Source organism: Henckelia pumila, chromosome 1 (genome assembly GCF_033568475.1).
Source record: "Henckelia pumila isolate YLH828 chromosome 1, ASM3356847v2, whole genome shotgun sequence".
Taxonomy (NCBI): domain Eukaryota; kingdom Viridiplantae; phylum Streptophyta; class Magnoliopsida; order Lamiales; family Gesneriaceae; genus Henckelia; species Henckelia pumila.
The window spans coordinates 14,395,195-14,420,861 of NC_133120.1; the positions used below are offsets into that span (position 1 = coordinate 14,395,195).

A 25,667-nucleotide genomic window follows, 5' to 3' on the forward strand; every position below is an offset into this window, starting at 1 on the left:
TGATTTATGACATGCAATAAAATGTGCCATTTTTGAAAAACTATCAACCACAACATAAATAGAATCCCTCCCCTTCTTAGACCTCGGTAACCCAAGAACAAAATCCATAGAAATGTCTATCCATGGTTCTTTAGGTACTGGAATTGGAGTATATAACCCATGTGGTTGTGATCTAAACTTTGCTTGCTTACAAGTCACACACCGCTCACACATTCTCTCAACATCATGCTTCATATGCGGCCAATAAAAAATGTTCATGCAAAATTTGATATGTCTTAGCCACACCAAAATGACCCATTAAACCACCACTATGTGATTCTCTAACAAGTAACTCCTTAATTGAATACTTAGGAATACACAATTTATCCTCTTTAAACAAATAGCCATCATGGAAGTAAAATTTATCCTTTGGACCACGCATACATGACGCATAAATCTCACCAAAATCAATATCACTCACATACAACTCTTTGACATGCTCAAACCCCAAAAATTTAAAATCTAAGGTAGTCAAGACCACGTACCTTCGTGACAATGCATCTGCCACTACATTCTCCTTACCTTGATTGTACTTGATTACATAAGGAAAAGTTTCTACGAACGCTACCCATTTGGCATGTCTTTTATTCAACTTTTGCTTCCCCTTGAGATGCTTCAAGGACTCATGATCCGTATGAATCATGAACTCTTTCGGCCTCAAGTAATGCTGCCATGTCTCGAGTACCCTCACCAACGCATAGAACTCCTTGTTGTAGGTAGGATAATTCAAAGACGCTCCACTTAACTTCTCGCTGAAGTACGCCACTGGTTTTCCCCCTTGCATCAAAACGCCTCCAATCCCTACACCTGATGCATCACATTCAATTTCAAACATATTAGTAAAATCAGGTAAAACAAGTAAAGGAGCATTAATAAACTTATTCTTAATAATATTGAAAGACTTCTCTTGCTCCTCGCCCCAATGCAATGAAACATTTTTATTGATGACCGCAGTCATAGGCGCCGCCAATGTGCTAAAATCCTTCACGAATCTCCTATAAAAACTCGCAAGACCATGAAAACTCCGAACTTGACCAATAGAAGTAGGTGTTGGCCAATCTCGAATAGCACTTACCTTTTCTTCATCAATTTTCACACCTTGTGAACTCACAAAAAAACCAAAAAACACGAGTTCTTTTGTACAAAACACACATTTCTTCAGGTTAGCATATAAATGTTCAGCACGCAATGTGATTAAAACAACTCTCAAGTGTTCCACATGATCATCTAAGTTTTTGCTATATACCAATATATCATCAAAATAGACAACCACAAACTTCCCAATATATGCACGCAAAACATGATTCATTAAACGCATGAAAGTACTTGGTTCATTAGTCAAACCAAAAGGCATAACCATCCATTCATACAACCCATACTTTGTTTTAAATGCAGTTTTCCACTCGTCTACCTCTCTCATCCTAATTTGATGATAACCACTTTCAAGATCAATCTTGCTAAACACACAAGCACCATGCAATTCATCTAACATATCATCAAGTCTAGGAATAGGATGCCTATACTTAATGGTAATGTTATTTATAGCTCTACAATCAACACACATACGCCAAGATCCATCCTTTTTAGGTATTAACAACACAGGTACAGCACATGGTGACATCGAATCACGCACAAAACCTTTATCTAAAATCTCACTTACCTGTCGTTGCAACTCCTTAGTTTCCTCCGGAGTGCTCCTATAAGCTGGACGATTTGGCAATGCACTCCCGGGTACCAAATCAATTTGGTGTTCAATTCCTCTCAAAGGTGGTAATCCTTGAGGTAACTCCTCCGGAAATAAATCATCGAATTCCTGCAATAGAGAAACAACAACGCTCGGAAGATCTCCGGCTATATCACTTTTCTTAAGGAGTACCTCCTTATAAATCATCAACACAAGTGGAATTTGAGAATTCATAACATCTCTCAACTCACTCTTTTGGGCTATATATATATTTTTTTCAACCTCTTTTCGCTCAACTTTTTTTTCATCATTCTTTTTTTCTAGGGTCATCTCACTTTTTTGTTAACTTGCTCTGGACACTTGCTCTGGAGTCATAGGCAACAATACAATGGATTCTTTTTTCATTACAAACGAATATTTATTTTTAAAGCCATCATGACTCACTCTTTTATCAAACTGCCATGGTCTACCCAATAAAATATGACACGCTTGCATAGGGACCATATCACACAAGACCTCATCAACATATTTGCCAATAGAAAATGGCACCACAACTCGCCTATTAACTCTCACTTCCGCACAGTCATTAAACCATTGCAATCTATATGGTTGAGGATGCTTCAAAAGAGACAACCCCAATTATTCCACAAGTTCACAACTCGCTACATTGGTGCATCTACCCCATCAATGATAAGACTACATACCTTTCCCTTTACAAAACAATGAGTATGGAAAAGATTTTCCCTCTGGCTCTCTTCCTCTTCTCTAGGTTGTGCATATAACGCTCTTCTTCTCACCAATAACTCACCAACAACAGCCCCAAACCCATCCTCATCATCAGGATCTACCAATGCAGGCATATTATCATAATTTTCCTCCTCACTCTCCGACTCCACATCACCACATGAATTAATAATCATCAATTTCTTATTTGGGCATTGGCTAGAAATATGGCTAATACCTTGACACCTAAAACATTTAATATCTCTAGAACGAGTATTAGAAGTTTCAGATGTACCTTTAACCACTTGCCTTGGTGTCTCCGATCTGGTGTCGGGTTTTGGATTGGACCCCTGCTTGTTGTCCTCCCATTTTGCAATTTTTGGACGCAATGAAGTCGACGATCCTCCACCTAAAAGGAAATCGGCCAGCTCCTCTTCTCTTGAGCTGTTGCTCCACCTTCATGGTCGTCTGCACCATCTCATCCAAATCAAAATAGTGACAAAGTTTCACTTGGTCTTGGATTTCTCTATTCAAACCGCACAAAAATCGGGCCATTGTAGCTTCATTATCCTCCTCGATGTTGGTCCGGATCATCATGGTCTCCAACTCCTTATAGTAATCCTCCACGTTCCTTGGACCTTGCTTCAAAGTTTGTAAACTCCTGTACATTACACGATAATAATTGTTAGGCACAAACCGCTTCTTCATGACACGCTTCATCTCTTCCCACGTCTCAATAGGCGGCTCTCCACATCTCCTTCTAGTGGTCACTAATTGAACCCACCAGATTAATGCATAATCTAGAAACTCAACCACTGCCAACATCACTTTCTTAAGATCAGAATAGTGATGACAATCGAATACAAACTCCACACGCTTCTCCCATTCCAGATATTCCTCCGGAACAGATTTTCAATGAAACGCTGGAATTTTCATCTTAATACTACTCATATTCCCATCCTCCTTACTACCCTCCGTATATTTTCCTCGCACCGTTTCTCGCCTATGTCTACCCCCATGTACTCTTCTCTTCTCATCCCAATTCTCCCCTTCTGACTTTTACTTTTTTTCCACTACCACTACTCTCCTCCAATTTATTCATCCGCTCATGAAGAGACTCTAACTCCGACCTCATCACCCTAGTCAACTGCCCCATCAACGCATCCATTTGAACCTTGGAAATTCCTTGGTTCACACTCTCACTAACATCTTTATTGGAATTCATGGTACCTGCAAGAAAATAGTTAGTAATAAACTTCCTCACACAAATTCTCATAGTTCACTCCAAACGAATCACTCAATCACTCCTTTTTTTCACTCAAATTTATGGAGAGGCTTTGCTTTGTAGAATAAAATTTAAACCTTCAAGTTTAAAACTTTTAGACGCTTGAAAATTGACCCACAAAGATTGCACAAATACAAGTAGGAAATTTTATAGACAACTTGACTCTGACTCACTTCAGATGAATAAAGACAAAGGAATTGGCCACAAGTTACTTTTCTTCACCTTTTTTTTCTCAGATTTTCGGCCCCACTATTTTTTTTTCTGACCGATTTTTCTTTGCTCCTTTTTTTTTATTTTATAACTTGTAGCACAAGACACGTGTGGGGACCTCGGGTTGCTAATCTCATCTTAGGGCAAATAACGATTAATTAAACAATTAATCAAACAATTAACGAATAATAAATCAAGAGCAGCAATTTTTTTTTATTTTTTTTTAAAAGTCCCGAGCCTCGCTCGATCGGTCAAAAGCTATCGATCGAGCGAGCAAGAAATTTCATGTTTCTGCTCACCAAAATTATGCCTCGCTCGATCGGTTCCAAGTTTGATAGCAGAAAATGTCTTCTGTTATTTTTTTGGAATTGGTGCTCGCTCGATCGGTGATAATCACCCGATCGAGCGAGCACTAATTCCAGAAAAATAACAGAAGACATTTTCTGCTGTCAAACTTGGAACCATGCCAAATATTCTCAATAAATTCGATCAAAAGCATGCTACAATATCTAGGAACATGCAGATAATCATTTACAGCAATTTAAGCATCTAATCATGCAATTCTTACATCAAAAGAATCCCATAAACATTAAGAAACTACAACTATTCAAGACGTCATATACCGACTACAAGTTTCTAATGTTCTTGCTAAGTTGATGTAATATCACTATCATTCATCCGCTTAAAACCGAGTCCACACTTGCTAAATCTCGCTCCCGAGCTATCCATGTCATCTCAAAGTAGCTCCTGCCCCATCTGTTGTGATGCACACATACAAAACAAAACAACAGCCGGATAAACTCCGGTGAGAAATAATTCTCAGTATAATCGACATATAAATGCGTTAAATAAATTCATAACAACTCTAAACATATCAACTCAAGAATAGAGTAAAAATAACGCATATATCGACTCAACTTCAAATCAAGACTTCAATTTATATAGCGCGCTAACTCAAGAATTGATTCTTATCACTTCGTTGCCATCAAGATTCATAAACGATCTTGACATGGATATCCATCTATCGAAATCATTCCGGAATTCGAAAATATGGGCGTCCTCCGACCCCGGCATAGAATCAATTCGTATCATTCTCGTATCATAATCGCATCGACTCAAAATTAAAGATCCACTACCTGGGATGGATCGATAAGAACAATAACAAGTTCTCAATCAAAAGAAACATAACTAATATGTGATTTGGCGGACTACTCAAGATTCATTAATCCTGAGTATCATAGTCCTGAATCTCGATATCGTCTTATACATGTCATTCTCGAGTTTATCATATTCCACATCTGGATAGGAAGTACATAAACTTCTACAAAACATCTGATCCTTAAACATCAATCACCCTTCAATCAATACACTTCATCTTGATCACTTCTTCTTTTGTTTCAAGTTGAGGTTCTTGAGTCAATAGTCTCCTATTAAACTCTGAAACATATCATCAAAATATGCATATCAAAACTCATTATATTCAATCATTTCAGAATTGAATCAAAATCATCAATATAGATGTAATCAACATCATTTCAAACTTCAACTTCTTCTTAGTCGGTACAACTCGGAGTCTTGCATCGTTCGTCTTTTAAACATGATTGAAACTGAGACATAAAAATGTTATATCATCACTACCATGTCACTAACATCTCAATTCAATCTTTGATTATCATAACTGATCCTAAAACATCACCCAGCGGCGTAGCGATTAAAATTCGGTAACCGACTCGGTATCGAATTCATTATGAACTTCTTATCAACTTCTAATCACTTCATATCATTCATGCTTCACATATCAGCAGCTATAATCACATGTTAACAAATCAACAACATGCTGAAATACTTATAAGTTCATAACTTAATCCATATTCGACCCGGTTTCGAAATTAAACGATATAACACATCAATAACATGATCATATACCAAAGTACTGATCTCTGCCATATATCGTTCTTCAAAACATGCCGAAAGGATTAAATACTTACATCAAATCGAAGTAATTGTCGTAAGGATTCCAGAACATCTTTCGGAATCGAAATCGGACAACCGACGCAAAAGTTACGGGGTTTCGAACAAAATGAATTCAAAAGAAAATAAGGAGAAGCTCGACTCTGTTCTTCAATTCTGAATTCCTTATCACACATACACATATAACGCTGAATAATCTGATTAAAATCAGATATATATGGCATAATTGCAATTTAGTCCTTCAAGTCTTCATTAATTGCAATTCAGTCCTCAGCCTTCTTTTTAATTCAATTTCAATCCAAAATAATTTAAGAATATTAGAATTAAAATCGAAACTCTAAATATTCCCAAATTAAATATACTCGGATTAAAATAAATTAAATTTGGATTAATTAAATAATCCCGACCGTTTGCACTTCAGCCCTTCAAACGTCGATATTTGCAAATCAGTCCCTGATCGGGTTGTATCTTCAAAATTAATCTTAGTTAATTCCCGAAACATGGAATTTAATCTTAAATCCCATAAATATTCAAATCGAATAGTTATTCTTTTAATTTAAGAATTCTCGGAATTTAATTCTCAAAACCCGTAAATTCTCAAATTAAATATTTTCGGCTCAAAAATTAAATCTATCATTTCCATAACTTCTCAAATAAATATTAGCCCATAATATGGAATTTAATTCTCAAATCCCATAATTAATAATTTAATATTTTCGGGCCTTACAATTCCTCCCCTCTAAGAAATGATTTCGTCCTCGAAATCATAGTCATCTGGAATATCAAATCGAATAGAATGAATGATTATCTGAAGTGATTCTCACTTCAATCATCCAACTCTGCATTTCGTATCTCACTTCATCCTTCAATCTCTTGTCAGATTATTACTTCGAATCTGCTTCTATTCTCTTGGAACCAGTATCGATTCAGTTGTACTTTAAGTCATTGAAATGAATTCGTTCTGAGCTGTTTCTTTCTTCAATCAAGGATTGGTCGAATAATCGACTTACCTCAGACTCTTGTTAATATCTATCTCATCTGAATAAAGTACATACGAAGAATCTACTGATACTTCTTTCACTTAGATACTGAACTTATCAAGTTGAAAAGAATACTTTCGTTCAATGAAATTATCAATTCGGTCTGACATGTCATTCAGTGAAATTCATCATTTGTGACGACTTGATTCTTTCTCGATATCATTCTATATAGAGTATAGATCATAAATCAACTCTACACTATTCTTCAGTTCATCGCTTAAAAATCAGTATTCAACTTCATATTCTGAATCTGTAAATTAAACTCTTCTCTTTCTCTATTCTAAATTGAATGATATTTCAAAAATAACTTTTTCCCGTAACTAATCAATTTCAGCTTCAAAAGTTATATCTATCATTCCATTACTAACTCTAGTTCATCTTCTCTGCTTTCATTCCATACAGATTCATAATCATCATCCTTGTGTTCCTCAAATCACATCTGATCTGCTGTCGACAAATCAAGTCTGATCTGATATCATATACTTCAGTAATATCATTTCATCACAAGGCAATCAGATTTTCTTTCATCATATCATCATAATCCTATCTCAAAATCGATTCATTAACTGTTACAGGAATTATAATCATCAAGTGGCAATACATCAAAATAAGTAATACCTAATCAGGTATCACAGTTTTGAGAATAGTCTCAATATATGGAAAAATTAACTCAGATAATCCATCAATCGACAAATGGTATAATGCAATCACATATAACCAACTCTCAGAACATCAATCAATCAATCGATGCAACATTCTGTCGAATAAATCTAAAGTCTTAATCCTGACAATAGATTTTAATCATTCCTGTAATTCATCATATCTCTATCTTCTTCACAGATCTGAATAGATAACTGTTATTCACATCTCATACAGTGTATTCCACAAATCTGATTAGTCTATGCGGATTATTTCGTAATCTGAGTTTATGTTGTATTCATAGATTTCAAAGTATTCAGAATTGTTGATAATCTGTATCATGTCAGATATAACTTCCTTCTCGAAATTCAATTCATCTTCCTTGATTATTCTTCCAATTCAAGAATAACATATTGTATCTTTACCTCAAAACAATACTCAAAGTCTTCGAATCATCTGTATTACAATATACTAGTAAACCCAATGTTTCAATCTGAAACATTATTTCGTGGCGTACTGTTCATCTTGCAACGAATCTAATCACAATTCAATGAATTGTTCATACAGACAAATTATCATATCCAGTAATTGCAATCAATCGGTTCATAACTACCACCTGTTTACTTCATATAAAATGTTTCATCTTGGTAGTTTCACAAAATACTCTTCCAAATCATGATCTCATACCAATTTTGGAATTTCTAAACTATCATTGAACTCTTCTGGTCAACGATTTTCAACTTCATCAGAAATTCTCTGTACGTTTAACTTCGAAAATGTACCAATTCGGTTGCTTCTATTTGCTTTATCTTCTGATAAAACAATTATGGGATAAATCCTAAACTCATTGTCGTGCATTTTCTTCAAACTTTAATATCTCTTTTCAGAAATATCAATCATAATAGAATTCATTCCGTCTAATCTGAGGCTTCAATTCATATTTCTATATGGCATTCTGTACTGAATTCTCATCGCTTCAGTTTACTTTCTGTGTTTCTTTCATCTTCTACACATTTCTGATTTGCTTCCAATCAAAATCATTCTGATTGATCATATATTCATCTGAATATTCGAACCAGAATACACAAAATCTGAAATCAATTGATCGAATGCCTGTTTCATTCTTCATTTCTATTTCTTAATTGAATTCGAATAACTTGACCTCATCTCAATGCGCTTTAATCCTTCAAAATCAAATCGTACTTAATTTGGATTACATCAATTCTGACTGTTTTAGTATCTATCTCGATACTCAAGCACATAACTTCAGAAGATTAATTAATCAAGCATTAATCTCTTCTCTTCGTTCTATTTCCCGAATCTCAATTGGAAATTCTAACAGTTACGAGTCCAAAAATATTATAATATACTGAATGTATACATCAATCAATCAGTAACTCTTGAAATTCATAATCAGGGAAACTCACTTAAGTCAAGGTCATCCACAGAACAATAATATGAATGACAATATGCTAAGTGAAAACAACTCACTAGAATCTCAAATTAAGACAAGTAAATCAAATCAGACCCTAACAAATAATAAGAGTCAATCAAAATTGATTGAGGTCGGTACCAAAACCTCAAAATCAATATCAAGAATTTCAAAAATCATGATTTTATGATGTAATAACTTCAGTAAAATCAAATATAAGACTCATCTGTAACTGATTTTCATATCATCATCTATTCTATAAACCTCAAAAGCAATAATCAATTCACAAACTTATCAATTCTCTGATAAATTCCAGTTCACAACTTAAACTAAAGTCAAGAATCTTACTGAAATATATCTGCAATCTCTACTCATCGGCATACCTATCAATGCTGATTTAGATCTTGAACATATCTAGTGTATTGAATATATTGATTTCGGAATATTTCTGGAATCAAATATCATATAACAAACTGAAATCACAAAATCTTAATTCGAGATTCTATATCATCATATTCAATTGCACGTTATGTTCTTACTGATCTAATTTAATCGTTTCTTATCATCAATTCTTCTATGCATCTGTATTCGATTATTGTGTCATCATCTATTATGCAACATAAATAGATACTTCAATATGAACACAATCATCTTCAGTTTCAGTTCATCGAAGCAATATCATTTTCAGTCTCATTTCATCAAATCAGTAGTTCTTACAATCTCTTTTCTGATACAGAGGTGATCATATAATAGGCTTTCAGCAATTACGTATCTATTGCACCATAATAAACAGGTCAAAACAAAATAAATTTGTTACCTGAAACTTCATTCTCAGGTGCAAGTTAATTCTAATTCTCTGTATACTTCTGGAATCGAAATTGTAGCTAAATATGCATTTCTCTCACACACTATAGCATCTTTACAATTTTAGTCTTTTTGCTTCATCATTCAGCTTCAGTTCTACTAAACAAGACTATGTCATTCATAACATATTTATTTCTTCGAATTCAAATATTCTTCGAATTCAAGCCATAATGAAACAACTCAATCTTGAGCTTTTTCATCGTTTACAATTCTATGAATCGTAATAGGCTTGAAAATCTAGCTAGACATTCTTCACTAGTCAAAATACTCTTCTTCTGATTGGTATATTCTTCAATATTCAAAATATTCAGCTTCTAGACGGTATATTTTTCCTTCTCATCATTTTTATCTGTTGTGGAGAAGAATTGTTAATTAAAACCTTATTCTAAGCACTTACCAACAAATAAATATACCTCAATTCTGTCAGAATTTCTTCGTCAAAATCTATCAGCTAGTTGCTAGGTCGTGAAGTTGGTAGACAATCAATTTGATACATCATTCATCTGTATCTTCCAGATATCTGAACATCAGTTCTTCAGAACAACTTCTACTTGTAATACATCTATTCATTTGCTGATATACTATTCTGTTTCATCAGAGATATTTCATTCAGCTGAGCAATAAGACAGTTCTGTTCAATCTGACCATACCATCCTATTCAGTCTGGCCATACAACTCTGTCAGTCTGGGGTGCTTACGTCACCCAAAGAACAATATTCTCTTCGATTCTGGGTTCTTACATCACCCAGGGAAATTCTTATAATAACATCGATAAGAATTCGAAAATTTACAAATCAGTAAATTAATCAATTCAATTTGCAAAAGTAGATCAAGAGTACATGCAATTTATTAAATCATCGAATCAAATACTGCATAATCATGCAATACTATAAATGCATGTAACTCACTCTACCCCGCTCAGCTTCTATCTCAGTCCAGAAACTTACGCTCTGATACCACCTGTTGTGGGAACCTCGGGTTGCTAATCTCATCTTAGGGCAAATAACGATTAATTAAACAATTAATCAAACAATTAACGAATAATAAATCAAGAGCAGAATATTTATTTATTTTTTTTTTAAAGTCCCGAGCGACCGATCGAGCGAGCAAGAAATTTCATGTTTCTGCTCACCAAAATTATGCCTCGCTCGATCGGTGATAATCACCCGATCGAGCGAGCACTAATTCCAAAAAAATAACAGAAGACATTTTCTGCTGTCAAACTTGGAACCATCCCAAATATTCTCAATAAATTCGATCAAAAGCATGCTACAATATCAAGGAACATGCAGATAATCATTTACAACAATTTAAGCATCTAATCGTGCGATTCTTACATCAAACGAATCCCATAAACATTAAGAAACTACAACTATTCAAGACGTCATATACCGACTACAAGTTTCTAATGTTCTTGCTAAGTTGATGTAATATCACTATCATTCATCCGCTTAAACCCGAGTCCATACTTGCTAAATCTCGCTCCCGAGCTATCCATGTCATCTCAAAGTAGCTCCTGCCCCATCTGTTGTGATGCACACATACAAAACAAAACAACAACCGGATAAACTCCGGTGAGAAATAATTCTCAATATAATCGACATATAAATGCATTAAATAAATTCATAACAACTCTAAACATATCAACTCAAGAATAGAGTAAAAATAACGCATATATCGACTCAACTTCAAATCAAGACTTCAATTTATATAGCGCGCTAACTCAAGAATTGATTCTTATCACTTCGTTGCCATCAAGATTCGTAAACGATCTTGACATGGATATCAATCTATCGAAATCATTCCGGAATTCGAAAATAAGGGCGTCCTCCGACCCCGGCATAGAATCAATTCGTATCATTCTTGTATCATAATCACATCGACTCAAAATTAAAGATCCACTACCTGGGATGGATCGATAAGAACAATAACAAGTTCTCAATCAAAAGAAACATAACTAGTATGTGATTTGGCGGACTACTCAAGATTCATTAATCCTGAGTATCATAGTCCTGAATCTCGATATAGTCTTATACCTGTCATTCTCGAGTTAATCATATTTCACATCTGGATAGGAAGTACATCAACTTCTACAAAACATCTGATCCTTCAACATCAATCACCCTTCAATCAATACACTTCATCTTGATCACTTCTTCTTTTGTTTCAAGTTGATGTTCTTGAGTCAATAGTCTCCTATTAAACTCTGAAACATATCATCAAAATATGCATATCAAACCTCATTCTATTCAATCATTTCAGAATTGAATCAAAATCACCAATATAGATGTAATCAACATCATTTCAAACTTCAACTTCTTCTTAGTCGATACAACTCGGAGTCTTGCATCGTTCATCTTTTAAACATGATTGAAACTGAGACATAAAAATGTTATATCATGACTACCATGTCACTACCATCTCAATTCAATCTTTGATTATCATAACTGATCCTAAAACATCACCCAGCGGCGTAGCGATTAAAATTCGGTAACCGACTCGGTATCGAATTCATTATGAACTTCTTATCAACTTCTAATCACTTCATATCATTCATGCTTCACATATCAGCAGCTATAATCACATGTTAACAAATCAACAACATGCTGAAATACTTATCAGCAGCCATATTCGACCCGGTTTCGAAATTAAACGGTATAACACATCAATAACATGATCATATACCAAAGTACTGATCTCTGCCATATATCATTCTTCAAAACATGCCGAAAGGATTAAATACTTGCATCAAATCGAAGTACTCATCGTAAGGATTCCAGAACATCTTTCGGAATCGAAATCGGACAACCGACGCAAAAGTTACGTGGTTTCGAACAAAACGAATTCAAAAGAAAATAAGGAGAAGCTCGACTCTGTTCTTCAATTCTGAATTCCTTATCACACATACACGTATAACGCTGAATAATCTGATTAAAATCAGATATATATAGCATAATTGCAATTTAGTCCCTCAAGTCTTCATTAATTGCAATTCAGTCCTCGGCCTTCTTTTTAATTTAAGTTCAATCCAAAATAATTTAAGAATATTAGAATTAAAATCGAAACTCTAAATATTTCCAAATTAAATATACTCGGATTAAAATAAATTAAATTCGGATTAATTAAATAATCCCGACCGTTTGCACTTCAGCCCTTCAAACGTCGATATTTGCAAATCAGTCCCTGATCGGGTTGTATCTTCAAAATTAATCTTCGTTAATTTCCAAAACATGGAATTTAATCTTAAATCCCATAAATATTCAAATCGAATAGTTATTCTTTTAATTTAAGAATTCTCGGAATTTAATTCTCAAAACCCGTAAATTCTCAAATTAAATATTTTCGGCTCGAAAACTAAATCTATCATTTCCATAACTTCTCAAATCAATATTAGCCCATAATATGGAATTTAATTCTCAAATCCCATAATTAATAATTTAATATTTTCGGGTCTTACAACACGAGACTTGGATAACAAGTTTGAAAGAAACGACACAGAACTTTGATAAATAATATACTCAGATGAAGAACAAATTATGAAGAACGAAGAACACAAAGAACACTAAGAATAGAGATAGATGAAGATAGATACTTACTTGATTCAAAACCTTGGCTTTGATACCAAATGATATGAATCTGGATGTGTAAGATTAGCAAACACGATTACAATTTGAATCGCACCCTCTAATCAATAAACAAAAGACCCAAAGTTTTGTCAAATCTTTGAAACAAGTAAAAATTGATAGGATTTTGGATTTTCACCTTTAATCGACGGTACGATTAACAACAGAAATCACAACAATTGAAACCAAAGAAAACCTTCAGATAAATTGTATCTGACAATCTTCAGTGAGAAACAATCGACAAAAGCTTCCAATTAATTAAACTGAGAAAGTTTGATTTGAAAAGCCAAAACAAAGCTTTGTATAAAATTCTAGAGAGAATTTCAATAATTTGTATATAAACTGAATCTGAATTATTATTAATGAAATAAACAAAAGTATTTATAGTTTACAATCAAAAATAAAATATAATGCAAAATATAGCCTAAAGATATCAAATATATGATCTAGAAAGTTTCCTAGTATAATTAAAAGACTCAAAATATAGAAAATAATGCCAAAATATAAAAAATCTCGCACGCACAAAAACACGCCGAAACTGTGTGTAAAACTCCGAGGCGCGGGCGCGCGTGGCTCTCTGGACTGACGCGCGGGCGCGCATAAAAATCTGTCCAGAAATCTTGAAAGTACTCAGAACATGCGCGGGCGCGCAAGGGCTTCTGTCCTCAATCTTCAAAAAGACAAGGCTTTGCGCGGGCGAGCATGCTTCTCGGGCTGTGTCACCTATTGTTGTGTTCTCTTTAACATTTTCTCCACTTTCTTGACTTCTTTGGACTTTAATAATATTGTAACACCCTTCAAAGTGATCTTCAAGCATTCCAATGTCTTCTTCACAATTCACCATCAACGACTGAAGCGCATCTTTGAATCTCTTAGCTCGACCTCTCGTAATTGTTCCTCTTGGCATCTCCAACGGATCCTTAGCCACTTGATCAGCATGCGAGCCATCCATGATCGCATCAGGGATGCAGTCATGATACAAATTAGTTACATTTACTTTCACGCATTGAATGTCGAAATTCACTAATATATGATATGTTAAAGTATGTGAATGATAATTTCATTTAATATTTTAGTCTTCAATTATTCTTATATGGAACAAAAAATTAATTAAATTTTTATTTAAAAAAATATTAAAAATATTCAAATCTAATATTCCCAAATCCCAACTCAACAAGTTTCAAACTTTGGGATATTAATTAGAATTTAATATCATTCAAATAATTAGAGGTTGTAAATAATTAATGTCATCTCCCAACCAATCAAATTCAAAGTTTAATAACTCCACACTTCATTCAACCCACTTGGGAATAATTTATCAACCAAGCAAACCACTTTTGAATAAAATAAAATAAATTTTGGTGCAATTTATATAAATTGTCAATATTTGAATTTAAAAAAATTACCGGGAACATGTGTCTGCAAAAGGTGTTAAAACAAGCAGACAGAAAGAAAGACCTGAAAATTGAGATATGAATATTTTTTTTTAAAAAAAAAACAAAGTTTAAATAAAATGGAAAAAACCTAAGTGGACACATTAAGATTCATAAGATTCAGAAGCTATCTGAATTCGTCTATCAACGCTTTTGGAGGCTACTTATTATTTAAAATAAAATCGGGCTCTTAAATTTACAATAAAATATTTATTTTATTGTTTATTTTCATTGTTTGAGGCATTTAAAAAATTGATGTGTAGATATGAATTTAAAAAAAATTTACTGTACAGAATATATCGACTAATTTTCAAGAAATAAACCTAGTCAAGAAAATCGAATAGATTGTTTTTGTGATGTGATAATCCAAAATTCCATTTGGATAAAGTATTATTGTCGTTGTTATTTATAATTATTAATGAACAAAAATGAACAAAAATTAAACTTATGTGTGACACTATATTATTGAGTTAATTTTATGATATATATCTCCAATTCGATCCAATTCATAAAAATATTATTATTTATGTCAAAAACATTAATTTTTCACTATATATATAAACATGGTCGTCCGTCTCACGAATATAAATCCGTCAAATTGTAACACAAGGCACCTATTCATGAAAATAAATACTATAAGCTTAGAAATATATTTGTCAAAAGCTTGGTATATGGCATGAAGATGAGTTTGTGCAACATATCATTAAACCATGTGGATCCAATATCACATCATAAGAAAAAAAAAATCCTGTTTTGGTAGGGCTGATTAGTGTGGGATTAATAAATAGTCCTGTGTTTGACTCGATTTTAGGGGAAAAAATAAATTATCTCAGGCCCGTGAAAAGGTCATGTTCAATCTGGAAAACGCTTGAATTCTATTCCTTCCGTGAGTTGGTATTTCTAATCCAAATTTGAACAATACGAAAGATTGTTGAGCATTTTCCAATTTTACCCTCGAGAAAATTTGGAAAGAGATGGAAAACCTGTAAAATGACTACTAAAATCCCAGATCTCCATTTTGCATTGCATTTAATTCCAAGCTTCTGTAATCGCAGATCTCCATTTATTTACTATTTTCCAATAAATGAATATTTATATTATCATTATATTTAATGATTTTATATATTTTAATTAAAATTTTAGTTATTTTTTAGTATGAAAATAGTAAAAATTTAATAATTAATATAATAATAAATAAATTTTATAATGTAACTAATTTAATAATTAAGTTAATTACTATTCAACATATTTTAATTATTAGTAATTATTAAATTTTTATTTATTTAGCAGTAATATTATAATTGTTACTAATTAAATTTAACATTAAAATTAATATCAAATTATATAATAATATTTTATTTATTAAAATAAATTCATATTTATATTATTATTAAATTTATTAATTTCTATTTTTATTAATATTTTAATTTTTTTTTGAATTTAAAATTGATGAAAATTTAATAATTAATATAATATTTAAAATTTATTTATAATGATAACGGTAAAAATGTAATTTTTTAATTTATCATTATCTCAATCCCGATATTAATCATTCAAATCAAACATATAATTATTTATTTCAATCATATCAAATTTCTTTCATAATCCCAATATACTTTATCCATACTTTATCATATCCATTTAACCAAGCGGAGAACATAAAATAATCTATCTACAATTATAATTGCATTCAAATAACCAATAAATTAGAAAAAAAAAAAGAAAAAAAAAGAAAAGGATAACTACCATGGGATACGTACACTATAAAGTGGAACTTTGGATAAACCAATAAAATCTTGAAAGACGCAAAACATCACTGTATCTTACTATACCATACTATTACTATATTATTAAAATAGAGACCTTCTTATTAACAAATTTTCAATTAATTGATAAAATTTGATTTGAAATTATCATTATCTTCTAACTTAATTTTCAATAAAACAAAATTATTTGGCAAAATAGTCATTTTATACGGTTACCTCTTTTCTAGCCATTAAAAGCTCACTTTGTGCCCTTTGATATTATTTTATTTACAAAAATGACACTCACTTTATGAGATATATAATTTTCTTGTGAATATTTATTTAGAAAAACGTTATATTTTTATTATTTTTTAATTTTTTAATTTATTATTTATTTTCTTCGTTAAAAAAATGAAATGTACGAGCACGCAATGCGTGCAGCGAAATACTAGTTTGAATAAAATGGCCAACCCTTAATCCAAAATAAATAAATTAATTAATAGAACGGCCAACCCCAATTTACCACATAACATATGCTAAAACTTTAATGATACAACTAAAAGAACCTTTAATGATACAAATAATTTGAAGTTACTTTTTCACAAATAATTATTCAAATGTAAATCATAAAAATAGTCTAAACGTTTTCGATAAACTCATTTCCACATATCAAATTATCAATCTTACTCAGGTAATTTTTCTTTTTTTTTTTCTCAGGTGCAGGAGAGGTTTTATTATTACAAATTAGTATCTCGTATCAACACAAATTTAAAACCTTAACATCAACAATCTGAACCTGTAATAATTTATAGAGCTAAGGTCCATTTCACAAATACTGCTTTAATTTAGATGGTTAATAAAATTAATAGAAAATAAACCACGTCACAAGAAGACAATTACTTTCCATATGTTCTGATTGGCAACAACTTTAATATTCTTTTAAATTTTATTTTAAAAAATTACTTTTTTATTTAATTTCAAATAATAGTCAATGTGTTTTCCACATGACATACCTAATTCTAGCAAAAAAACATTAAAACTGTTCCAAAGAGGCTTCGAGTTAGTTGGATAGGTGAACACTTGGTTAGTAATCAGGAGTACAATTCTCACTTCTAATACCTTCTCGAGCGAATCTGTCACATAACTTGTTCAATGTGTTTTACTTGACTAGCGTGATTTACATATTAATGCGTTAATTTGAGAGTTTACCCAATTCACATAAAAAATAACGACAGTAAGTTTTCACGACATAAAAAATTAAATTAAACTTAATGAAAAGAACTATTCTCAATCACCATCACCATTTATTGTTTGCAGTTATATTTCTGGACATTTGATAAGAAATGATACTAAGGATATAAAAAAATAAAATAAAAAAGGGGAGAGAGAGAACATGAAACCAGAAAATTATTAAAATTAAATTTTTAATTAAATCAATTTTGAAAGGAATATTTTATTCTTAAAATTTCTCAAGTTTTGAAGAGATTTTAATTAATATATTTTGTCTTTCTTGGACATGAAGTAACTTTTATATAAGTTATTTATTTTCTTAGGTAATTTGATTTGAGATATTGTTAAGCTTATTATAATTTTATCATATCATATCTAACGAAAATCTTTCTTTATTTGTGCAGATTTGATATGATCAAATCAAAAGAACCCTACGCCTATAAGAAAACATATTGAAGAAGGATTCTTGCCTATATATTGAAGGAGGCGTGCACAAAGACACCGAGAGAGAGAACGACCGTGAGAGAGTTTATCTGAAAGCTTCATACACGTAAATGTTGAGAGATTTCTGAAGAATTTCTGAAGCTTGTTTAAGGTCGTGTTCTACCTATTTGCCTTGAAGATTTGGAGAGCACTTGAAGATTGGCGATCGAAAGTGGTGTTGCTCTCATCGTATTTTGGCATCTAGGGCCAACTCCTTGCTTTGTTTATTAATTCTATCTTGCATAGAATTTTTAGGAATTGTTTTTATGGTTTATTTTCTCACTTCTTGTTGAGAAAATTGTTTTTACAAAAATCACTAGTTTTAGGGTTTGTAAAACTCTTTGGTTGTTTTTCTAGTGAAAGTTTTGCCCTGAGGCAGTGCAAGAGTATTTTATACTCTTGCATAATTATTCTTGAGTCTGTTTATTTGGTTGCTAGTATATTTTATTCACGCTTTAATTATTTTTCGGTGCGTATTACTCAAGATGTTATTCAAGGTGTTGTCAGCACCTTGTGACAACACCTCAAACTGTTTATGTGCAAACCCAATTTCCTTACAAGTGGAATCAGAGCCATATTCTCGATACACTAAGAACTGATCCTTGTTTGTTTATTTCATTACATTACAGGGAATAATATGGACTTATCGTCTGTTGCAAACTCGTTTTTAAAACCTCCGGTTCTTGATGACACGAAATATGCATTGTGCAACACAATGATGCGATATACTATCAAAGCGATGGATTTTCGTGCTTGGCAAAGCATTCTGACTGGTTGGACTCCTCCAAAGACACTAGATCAAGAAGGAGAATACATTCTCAAGCCAAAAGCAACTTGGACCGTCGAGGAAACACAAAGTTCAAGCTATAATGCTAAAGCAATCAATGCAATTTTTTCATCTGTGGATATGAGAATGTTTGGAATCATAGCTTACTGCACAGTTGCAAAGGATGCTTGAGAAGCTCTTCAAGAACACTGTGAAGGAACTGATAGTGTGAGAAGAACAAGACTGAGATTTCTAAACGCAAAATTTGAGAGTATCCGAATGGATGAGAATGAGACTATTGTTGATTATGATAAGAGACTTAGGGAGATAGCTACAGAGGCGCATGCTCTTGGAGGACCTATTGCTAGTGAGAATATGGTGAACAAGGTTCTTCGATCTTTGCCAAAGAGATTCAATGGGAAGATTTGGGCGCTTGAGGAGGTAAAAGTGAAACGACCCTAACCTCTAAAATTAATTAAATAATAAAGAAAATAGGGATTTATAAAAATTTTGCCATGACTTGTTTGAAAGTAAACAAAGCCACCCTGTCACACACAACAATTCTAACATAAAGAAATAAACGTCTGATAAAAATCCAAACTGCGATAATCATAAATTACGAAAGAAAGGGCAACCCACACGGTTGCAATAATAGCGATAACAAATTTCAAGACTAATATTTAAGCACAAGAAAAAACACATCCTGGCTAATACTGAAATTACTCAAACTAAAATTCTTTATTTCAAACATAGTCTTATGCGGAACTTAAAAGTAGCAACGGTCATAGGGCCTTGCACCGCCGAAGACCTCAACCTCGAGGATCCTGCCCCTCGATCCCTAGATACTCCTCCACACCAGGCAATCAAACAAGCATAGTGAGTCTAATGACTCAGCAAGTATAAACAGTGAAATAACAAGGGTTTAAAATATCTGCAGTAATACTCAAAATACTGTACATCATATACTTGAAACTTATGTTGTAAAATATGCATGTTACAAGAGAATGGGGCAACCTGTAAACAATGAACTCACGCCAACTCACGTTATGAAACTCTTGAACTTTCTTATCTTACTTGAAACTCATGCATGACATCAAACTGAAAAGATTGGGACGAGTCAAACTGTTACTGAAACTAAAACTGAAACTGAGAACTTAGATCCTTGGATTGTGACCCTCTATTTTTGATCGATCAATGGCTGCAGTGCACTATGCCGGCAAGATGCCGAGTTTTCTCCCGACGCGACTTGCCCCTTTAATTTTTGTTTGGTAGGGATCCCGAGATTTCTCCCGATCTCACACTACCCGTATATTTTGGTAGGGATCCCGGGATATCTCCCGATCTCGTACTACCCGTCTATTTGGCAAGTGAGTGAGGCATCCTCAAACCCAACATTACCCTATCTTATCACAATTAACTCACATCGTTCAAAAAATATTTTATTTTCCTTCTTTGACTCGACTCAAAATATTTAGCATGCAAGAATAGAAGCGACTTCCTTTGTAAACATTTACTCGGCTCAAGGACGAGACTCAAGCACACAAGTATGCAACTTTAGGAAATAAAACTCAATATAAAAATGTGGGTGTTAAGTGTGATAGTGGCTTCCCCTAGGTGGAATACCCAACCTTAGCTCTAATTCTCACAAGCAAGGCATAACCCGAGCAATCAAACCGAAATGCCCTTATCCCGACCTTACCTTAACCGAATTCGACCCCGCTCAAACCGACACTCTCCAAACACTACAAACTAACCATAGGACTAGGTTATGACTTCATTTGACAGCCTAAGCAACCCAATCAACAAACAATTTCGGACAGCCCCTATTTACCTCTTAAAAATTTCTGCACCAACACCTTAAGCTTAGAAGGCCCTTAACCTATCCAAATCTTAACCAAAATGAGCCCATTTTATACCGACGCGACAACAATATCATAACCTTGACCTATGAACAGCCCATGACACGACCAGACCTGGTTTGATGCCTCCCCTGCCCCGAATTCAGACACCCCTGCCCAAAGAAAACATCACCCTACATCACTTCTACTTTGAGGAAACAATCCCAAGACCTTTTTCCTTACTTCTACCTCCTTCCAACCACAATACACACTTAATAACACCTCTTGGGACTTGACACAAACACCTAGGCAGCCCTCAACCACACTTCAACCCCACAATTCAAAAACAACAAGATAATATATCATAATGCCTTAAATTCTTGAACAATCAATGAAGCCAATTGACAAACAACAAAATGCTCTACACACACTTCAAACACAGCCCTATCACCATGAAATTTTCGAATATAGGGCATGCACAACTTTTGAAAATTTGAATTTATGCACTATGCATCAAAACACATCATGCCTCCAATCACAATTTCCGTGCAACTCCTTAAAAGCCATTCTCAATCAAAAATTCGAAACTATCATGAACCCTACTGAAAAATGATGAAAATCAAACCCTATCATACATATAATCACAAGCATTTTGAAAATTAAATAGGGTTTTAGCACAAGAACATAATAGCTAGCTTGAATGCCCAAGAAAATGCATACACTTGCCTTAACCTTCTACCCAAGAAAATTTTTGAACCAAAGAGAAAAGAAGGGCTGAATTCTTCGAACCACAGCTAGGAGGCCTTCCCACGGTGGACTCCAAGTGACGGCGGCGGCGGGAGATGGCCGACGGCGGCCGAAAAACTGAATGGTGGGGCGGCCAAGAGCTAGGGAAGGGAAATGGGAGAGAAAGGAGAGAGGGGCGGCTACAAGGTTTTGGGGTGCTAGGGTTTGAAAAATGATTTAATTTGAGTGTGTAGTGTGTACATGTGTGTGTAAGAATAGGTGTAAGTATTTAAAAGCAAGTGTGAGTGTTGCTTTAAAAGTACAACTTTAAAGTACTACAACTTTTGCCTACTAACTTATACTAATAAAATTCCTAAGTTTAAAAACCCCAAATTAAAATTATTATATTGGGTTTTACTAATCCGAGTTTAAGAAAATTCTAACTTTTGAAAAAGTTAAAGAATAAGCCCAATATTGCGATAAAAAAAATGATTTCTGATACCCGAAAACTTCTAACTTTCAAACTCTCATCTAATTTCCTCCTTCCTCCCAACTTACTTTTTTTTCAAATAAAATCTTGGGAACTTACCCCCGAAATCCACCATCGCCGAACACCGGAACCGGAAGTCACTAACTCAAAAATCTCAATAATAAATAACTTAAAATATTTGAGAACTTAAACTTTTAAAGGAAACTTAAACAATTAATTCCAAGCAATTAAAATCATAATTATTGAAAATGAATTTAGGCATGAAATTCGAATTATGAAATTCTAGGTGCTACAAAAAGACACCTCGAATATGAAAATGACTGAACTGATTAGTATCCATCAAGTATTTGAGATGAACTCTACAGCACAAGAGAAGGATAAAGGGAAATCAATAGCACTTCAAGCTTCAAAGCCTTCATACGAGGAGTATGTTCAATTCCACCAAGAATATCATCAGTCTGATTTAGAGGATGATTGTATCTCACTCATGACTAAGAAATTCAATGACTATCTGAAGAAGATGAAAGAGACTAGAAAGACGGATCAAAACCTCAAGGCTCCAATGTTTCCTATCAAGCCTTTGAGAATTACTGGACCAGAACATTCACCAAGAAAACCTACCGATACTCCTAAGCCTCTACTGATGTTGGAAGGGAAGAAAAGTCAGTTTCAAATAATTTAGACACGGTACAGTGTCATGCTTGTCAAGGCTTTGGACATTATGCCAATGAGTATGCTAAAACGCATAGGAAAGAAATGAATACGCCTTTAAGGGATGAAGAGTCTGATGAAGAAGAACAAGAAGATGAAGAAAGACACACTGCCCTATCTGCCCTGCCGAAAAGTAAAAAGAAATTTCAAGTCAATCTTTTAGGTATTGCCGCAGGTGTTGACACACCTGGATGTAACACCTCCCAAAGGCTAGTCTGTTTAAATTCTTCAATTACTGATAATGTGTGAATAATGATTCAGGTGATGACACAATATCCATGAAAGAAGCTCGTATGATGTTTGAAGAGTTACATGCTGATTGGATTGAAAGAAATAAGATGAATACTATTCTTTCAAAAAAAAAATCCTGATTTAAAGGATGATGTGTCAAGGCTTGAAGTTATGTTGAGTAAGAAAGACATGGAATTAATTCAGGTGAAGGAAGAACTCGAAAAAGCAAAATCTACATTGGCCAAGTTTAATTCAAGCACTACCAAGCTTGATTCTCTACTCATGATGGAAAGAGATGATACAGCTGGTTTAGATTTTGAAAATAGCAAATTTGAGGTTGGTGAAAGTTCAAAAGGCCCCGTGTTTGTCAAGGAAAGCAGCTATACAGAAATCTCAACCAAAAAGGCCACACCAACTGATCCTTCAAAACCAACACCACAGCCTACTGCTCCTTCAATGTCTAGAAGGAAACGTAAGTACATTTGTCACTACTGTCATAGACCTGGTCATATCAAACCATATTGTTTTAAGGTGTAGGAAGACTACAGACAAAGATCTGCATCCAAGGTGATGCCTAAGGTGTTGCAAACACCCTCACAAACATCTACAGAAACAGATCTACTGTAAGAAAATTTTGGGTACCAAAAGCTGATATTCACTGCTATATGATTTATACTGCTTTAAGAACTAATGTTTCAAGTGCTTGGTACTTTGGCAGTGGTAGTTCACGTCATATGACAGGTTCCAAGAAGTTTCTCACTGATTATTTTGAACAGTAAAGTGGTAAAGTAACCTATGGAGGAGGTTCAAAGGAAAACATTGTTGGAAAAGGAACATTGAATGTTGCTGGTTTGCCTAAGCTTCACATTGTGCTTCATGTTGAAGGGCTTAACGCAAACTTAATAAGCATTAGTCAACTTTGTGATGATAATTTGCATGTGCAATTTGATAAGAAAGTGTGCAAAGTATTTGATAGTTCAAATTTGTGTGTCATGATAGGTACTAGGTCATCCGGCAACTACTATCAACTTGGAGAAGAGATGACTTGTAGACACACAAAAGTGACTGAATTTAACCTATGTCATCAAAAATTGGGTCATGCGAATTTCAAGATACTAAAGAACTTGAGTAAGTTAGAAGATGTCAGAGGTATGCCTAACTTGAAATCTTGTGTTCCATTTGTGTGTGAAGCATGTCAAAAAGGAAAGCGTACTAGGGTCACACGAGGTGTTGCCAACATCTATGACAACACGCTGTCTTGAGCTTATACATATGGACTTGATGGGTCCAATGGATGTTAAAAGCTTCGTTGGTAAGAAATATTCTTTTGTTTGTGTGGATGATTTTTCACGATACACTTGGGTAAACTTTTTGAGAGAAAAATCAGACACATTTGATGTCTTCAAGAAACTGCTCACTAAGATTTCGAATCTCCACAATCTGAAGGTAATTCGGATTCGTACTGATCATGGTAAGGAGTTTGAAAACTCTTCTTTTGCAAGTTTGTGTGATAAGAAAGGTATTTCTCATGAATATTCTGCACCTAAAATTCCACAACAAAATGGAATTGCTGAAAGGAAAAATAGGACTTTGCAAGAAATGACAAGAGTGATGTTATGTTCGAAAAATATTTCAAAACGCTTTTGGGCTGAAGCCTTGAATACTTCATGTCATATTTCAAATAGATTTTATTTGAGGAATGGTACTACTATGACATCCTATGAAATTCTCATGAGAAAGAGACCAAACCTTAAATATTTTCATGTTTTTGGATGTGTATGTCACGTTTTGAATGATAGAGATCATCGTGCTAAGTTTGATGCAAAGAGTGATAAGAGTAAGTTTTTGGGATATTCATCAAATAGCCAAGCCTATAGGATGTATAACTTGAGAACTAGGGCTATTTTTGAGTCTATTAATGTTGTATTTGATGATTTTGCATATCTAAAAAAGAAAACAGCTGAGGATGAGATTGATGATCTGCTTGATAATTTTGGAAATTTAGATCTTGTCCAAGGTGTTACAACACCTCCGACAAAACCTTCTGCAAATATTCCAGAAACAAAAGATGAACAGCTTACTGATGAGATTAATGACGAAGACAGTGATGTGAATGAAGTTGGAAAGAATATTCCGAGAAAAATTCAGAAGAATCATCCAACCTCACAGGTCATTGGAGATGTACATGGAAACATGAAAACTCAAAGGAAAAAGAAAGTGGATTATCGAAAGATGGCTGGTTTGATATGCATGAGTTTTATGTATTCTCAGGTAAATTTTTCTTGCTTTGTGTCAAACACATTGAACCCAAAAAGGTTGAAGAAGCTTTAAAAAATGAATTTTGGGTCAATGCTATGCATGAAGAACTAGAACAATTTGTTAGGAATGATGTTTGATACTTAGTACCGTGTCCAGCTCGTGGTAATGTTATAGGAACTAAATGGATTTTCAAAAATAAAACCGATGAGTCTGGAAACATCATTAGAAATAAAGCTAGGTTGGTA

General features: G+C 33.6%; 1 protein-coding gene across 1 annotated transcript; it reads right to left on the reverse strand.

Annotated features, from left to right (window-relative positions):
• Window positions 1-223: 223 nt before the first annotated feature.
• Window positions 224-22,336, reverse strand: LOC140859913 (uncharacterized). The gene is made up of 7 exons (XM_073262535.1): window positions 22,321-22,336; window positions 3,577-3,676; window positions 2,428-2,902; window positions 2,240-2,341; window positions 1,331-1,918; window positions 1,070-1,195; window positions 224-637 (listed from the first exon to the last, which is right to left on the reverse strand). The coding sequence occupies exons 1-7, from the start codon at window positions 22,334-22,336 to the stop codon at window positions 224-226; spliced, it is 1,821 nt and encodes a 606-aa protein (XP_073118636.1).
• Between the last annotated feature and the right edge of the window lie 3,331 nt (window positions 22,337-25,667).